Source organism: Lactuca sativa, chromosome 5 (assembly GCF_002870075.4).
Source record: "Lactuca sativa cultivar Salinas chromosome 5, Lsat_Salinas_v11, whole genome shotgun sequence".
Taxonomy (NCBI): domain Eukaryota; kingdom Viridiplantae; phylum Streptophyta; class Magnoliopsida; order Asterales; family Asteraceae; genus Lactuca; species Lactuca sativa.
In genome coordinates, this window is record NC_056627.2 from 349,484,093 (window position 1) to 349,489,849 (window position 5,757).

At 29.8% G+C, this 5,757-nt stretch overlaps 1 protein-coding gene across 1 annotated transcript; it reads right to left on the minus strand.

The window, feature by feature from the left end:
- Positions 1-261: 261 nt before the first annotated feature.
- Positions 262-5,433, minus strand: LOC111878770 (EPIDERMAL PATTERNING FACTOR-like protein 6). The gene is made up of 3 exons (XM_023875274.3): positions 4,557-5,433; positions 4,407-4,459; positions 262-682 (listed from the first exon to the last, which is right to left on the minus strand). The coding sequence occupies exons 1-3, from the start codon at positions 4,654-4,656 to the stop codon at positions 440-442; spliced, it is 396 nt and encodes a 131-aa protein (XP_023731042.1). The 5' UTR covers positions 4,657-5,433; the 3' UTR covers positions 262-439.
- Positions 5,434-5,757: the final 324 nt, after the last annotated feature.

Consider the following 5,757-nt stretch of genomic DNA (forward strand, 5'->3'; position numbering starts at 1 on the left):
GTTTTAGTTTTTATTTTAAACAAAAAATTTCGAATCCAAAAGTTATTTTAAATAAATTTTGAGAAATTTTTACCATCTAAATTATAAATAATTTTATACATTTAATAAAGCTAACTACTTATGACACATACTTCTGTATAATTAAAAGCTATAACTTTTAAGTAACAACTCACAATTACTTTTACCCAAAGTTGAAAAGTAACACCAAAACTTCTTAATAAAAAAAAGCTTTCCTTGATACTCTTAAGTAAATGGAAACTATGAACCGAAAAGGCTACCAAGTTAGAATTAATATTCTATAGATTAATGAAGCTTCTATATATTTTCCATTTTGTTTTTTTCAATATCACTCCTCCTAAATCCATTAATGACAAGATACCCCCCTCGTAGTTAACATAACAAAGATCTAGCTAGTAAATACCAATCAAATAGGCATGCATCATGGCATGTACAATTTATTTCCACATTTGCACCTCCAAGCTTCCGGGTAGTACTCGGCGGTCACCGGTGTTCCAGGCGGCACCGGAACATGAACCGGCTTGCAGGGGGTGCACCGCCCACACTTCCAGGCGCAACGTGGCGGCGATGATCCAGGACCGCCTAATTTTCTTCTGGTGGTGGTGGTATGAAACGACGTAGTCTCCTCTTCACTAGTGGTTTTGACTTTGACTTTGCTTATTGCCTTTTCAAATCACAACACAAAAAAGCCATATCAGTTATGAGGATAGACTATGTACGCCATGCTTTAAGAGTAGTACAGTACATTAAATCAGTCTCGTATACATGGATAGTAGCTAACATGCGCTTAGCATAGGAGACAAGGCAGGGTTCACGGGAATTGAACTTATTAGCGCACATGACCCGATTTACACGGGGCTGGGTCCCTCTCCAAAGGACTGAGTGTTGGGGTCACAAGGTCAGTGGCTAACGTGCGCCTTCCAAGCTAATAATAATCATTATAACACCATTCTTTTGTTTGCATTCTTATTAATCTTATTTTAGTTTTAAATTAAATTAGTATTTGTTTAAATTAGTAAAAATACTATTTCTTCATAAGATTATAAATCAAATTGTGTTGTATGTAAGGGGAGTTTGAATTGTGAGATTGTTTTTTAGTCTTGCAGGGATTTAAAATTGTATTTGAAAGGATTTAAAATTGCAAGGATTTTGAAAATCATATTTTGTTTGGTTAGTAAGATTTAGAATGTAAGTCAATTCCATAATTTTTGAGATTTTCTTTGAGTTGCAAAATGGTTCTGAAAATAGTCATATTAAATAACAAAATTATCTATTTATTTATTTTATAAAAATTATCATCATAATATGAATAAATAATAATAATAATAATAATAATAAGTTATAATTTTATTAATTGATTGTCTACATAACTTTTATCTACAAACTGAATTATACTGTTATCATACAAAATATACTTTACTGAATTATGAAATAAAAATATCATAGAATATTAAAAAAAAATTAATAATCATATTAAAAATCTGTATTGTGTTTTATGAAATATTCATCGTCGCCAAGTAAAAATAATTTAGGGAAAGAAAGAAAAAAATTAGGGGCAATAAAGGAATACAAATTCAACTTAAAACCTAAAATTTCAATGAATTTGAATTCAAGAAATTTTGGGATGGTGGAGATTTAGATACTTCAATGAAAGTAGTTTTTCCTACCTTAGTATTTAATTCTAAATCCTTTTTAGAACCATCCAAATACATCAAACCAAACACGTACCCCTTATTATATCATTTCATATAGCTGGTTTGGATTGGATATCTGGGTTTACCAAAAACTTAATATTTTACAAAATACATATGCTACAATTTTAAAAATAATTTTGTATTTTTTCTTAGAGTTAACACATCCGCTACAGTTTTCTTAGAGCTAAATTTTACGTACAAGAATAGATTTTCAATCAACTTTAATTTTAAAAGCTTTATTTTTAAACTCGTTAATTATTAAAAGAAAAAATACATGGTATAGGTTTTTGGATGTTGAATTAAAACTACACTCCCTTTTAAAAATGCATTTATTTTTATTTATGATTGAACTTTATATGTACTGAAATCCCTTTTAAAAATGCATTTATTTTGATTTATGATTGAACTACTTTATAAGAATTGAAAGTAGGGAATAACTTTGTCTTCCTTTGTTAGGCTTATAAATTAAAGCTCTTGAAAGAAGATAGGGTATGATGTAAATACACATTTTGTATTAAAAGAATATAATATTTAATTTAGTATTAAAAACGTTTATTGAATAAAAAATCGTTTACATTACAATTTGGACAGTCCATGTTAAACCCGTCCTACAACTCATTACTAGAGAGCAACTATCAAAGCATTTGCAAAGTAGCAATATTTTTTGTATGTCTGATTTTAAACCATGGATCTCTTTTATAGAACTATGCACCTCAACCAACATAATCGTATCACGGGTCTAGTAAATACTAATCATGAATACTTGTAATACATTCTCTAAATTTAGGAGTAATACATTCTTTTGACTCAAAAGAAAACCAAACATCTAAAATCCAAAAAGTTTAGGAGTAATAAATTCTTTTAACTCAAAACCAAAATTAAAAAAAAAAAAAAATGAAATCCAACCAAAGAAAAAACACAAAATGAAGTTGTTTTATGCATATTGATTAAGCATCTTTAAGATCATAATAATCAATGTGCTTGTAAGGTTGATGTTGAGAATTAGAATAATAACCAAAGTTATAAATAACATAAGACGTGACGTAACATAAGGCGACAATTTTGTATATAATTAATATTTTTATATGTATTTTCAACTATTATTCATTTTTATAAACATATATGAGTTAAGAACGCATTTTGGTAAAGTTTGGCGGCAGGTACAAGCCTTAGAGCCATAGCGCGCCAAAGCGGAGCCATGACGAGCTTTTTAGAACCTTGATAATAACAATATATCTAGACATGTGGTTATCATTTTATACTAATTCTAGGTAATGCACTTAATTTGTATTGTTTATGAAAAAAACTAAACAAAGAAGTATGAGATTCAACCTGTTTAGTGTTTTAACTCGGTACGGTATGAAACATTTACAAAGTTAAACCCTAAACCTGTTAATTTGACACGAACACAACACAAAATAATCAGGTTTGAGTATGAAGTTTCACTCGTATAAGTAACGGGCTAACACAACACGATAAAAAATTTAGCCGTTAAGGTTAGGGTCAACCTTTTCCAAATCATTTAATATTTTAACCCAACATGTAATCATGTATTCGAGACATATGTATTAGATCTATTAAAAAAAATTCTTAATATTTTCTTAATAAGATAAGATAAAGAATCATTAGTTGCTAATAATCCTACTAATAATAGTGTGATGTTAAATAAACATACATCTCACTTATGTGGTGGTTGATCTCACATACACATATTATTAAAATATTATATTCACTAAATAAATAATTAGGATATACAATAAATAATTATACTCATACAACCTTACTGTTTATTAGAAGCCCTCTAACTTCACAAAAAACATCAAATTATAGGATATACAATAAATAATTAGGGATGTCTATTTACTAATTAAATATTAAAAAAAAAAAAGTATGTATCTATTAATCAGTGTATGAATAACAGCGGTCATTAACTAATGATAAAAAAATTATAAAATAAAATTTGTATTTTTAAGTTAAAAATAGTGATTATTTTAGAAGGTGTTAACTTTTATGTGTACTTTTATTAAACTATAATTGAAACCTATCTGGTCATATGCCCTAGGTTTGATAGTGGCACAGATTATTGTACCCAATTTCGGTCAAACACCCTATCCCATCCCATCCCATCCCGTCCGTTACTTTTACTTTTCCTAAAACATATATATAAATTTTATTTGAAGTTTTTTAAAAAATATACAGGTTGTTTCCAAATTATTCTTAAACCTATTTTACTTTATTTTTTATATTTTTTATTAAATTTTATTTGAAACTAATAGTTTGATCGAGTGTTTTCCTACGATCCTTCGGAAGATATGCCATTTACATGTAAAAATAATAATTTGTTAGCTGATTGTCAATAGCAATTAAAACAAAAAGTATGTGTGGATTGTGAAAATTTAAAAGTTAATTATAATTTTATTTTTTAATGATAGTTCTTTAACTTAATATTCTAAATTAAACCTTTTCAACATCACCATAACTATCTATAAAAAATCAAGTAGGGACGAACCACATGTTTCTCTAACGACGTCTGGTCATGGGGTGAACATCACGACAGATTAATAAATAATTTACGAGTGCTACAAAGGTCTAGTCTTTTGGGGGTTTTCATTAAAAGAAATAAGTTGAACTTTAAGATTATAAACATGACTTCATTTTAGAAGAAGAAAGTATATAATTAACATAAAACCTCACCTGGAAGTACAGATCAGAATCTCGCATTTTGGAATTCAATCCAGATCTATAAACTGTAGAACAGAATGTAACAATCAGGTTAAAAGGATAAACATATCAAAATGATGAAAATTAACGAGACAATTTTTGATTTTAGATCAAGTTACTTACCTGAAGAAGGGTTTTTGAGAGTACAAACGGACATGAGGAACAAGAACAGGAACACGCATATGAACAGCAGTGTTGATTGAGGTTTTGTAGGAGTAGACATGAGTTTGAATATCGCATAAGCCACCAAAAGTAAAAGACTTAAGAAGTGCGTTTCAGTGACACATGCAACACTTTTCGAATCAAAGATCCAAACCCACTAGTGTTTTGTTCTTGGATCACACTTTTTAACAACAGTTTGTGTGTGAGTGTGTGTTTGCTCTAGAGAGAGAAGATGAACTAAATATCCAAACCCACTTGTGTTTGTTCTTGAGTACAGTCTTTATAAAGAGAATCTGTGAAGAAACCTACGACCGATCAGACATGGGTTTAGAGAAAGAGAGAAGAGGAAGTAAGTGAGTGTGAGTTCGTGTGCTTTAGAGAGAGAAGATGAACCAAAGATCCAAACCCACTTGTGTCTTGTTTTTGGTTACAGTCTTTACAGAAGAGAATCTGTAAAGAAACTTATGATCAGATAATGGGTTTAGAGAGGGAGAGAGAGCGTGTGTGTTTTAGAGAGAGAAGATGGGTGCTAAGAAGAAGCTGAGATGGTGGTAAATGGTGACGGTATCCTTTGTGTTACCATATTTGGGGGTTAGATTCTGTCTACAAATTATGGCCACTGTCTTTAAACAATTCCCAATCCCAGAAACTAAAACACATGCATTCTCTTTACATTTTGACCCCTTTGCTCCTTTGTTTTGGCTTTGTTTCTCTCTCTAGATTTATGCATGTTTCTCTCTCTACCAGTTGGACCTTTTTGTCCATCTAAGTGACCAAGCGGGTGGAAATTGACTACTACCAAACACTCTTACTGGTCTTTGGACTGTGAACAACATTTTCTAGGGCACACACTTTTTGGCAAACATTTTGTAGGGCATTTTATAACACTATGTAAAGTACCATATCATGATGATATTGTGGGGTGAAGACACATTCACGTATATCAAATTATAATATAAATATATTCACGTATATCAAATTATAATATAAATATATGGTTTTAATCTCTTTTTTTTTTATAATGTCTAATCAGATATTGTTTTCGTTTTTCAAAGTTTGACACGGTGGAATTTGAAATAATTTTCATCTCGTGCATGTTCCTTTGTTGTTATATAAAGACGTCAATTCATTTCAAATCATATGTACCTATTAATGGATGACC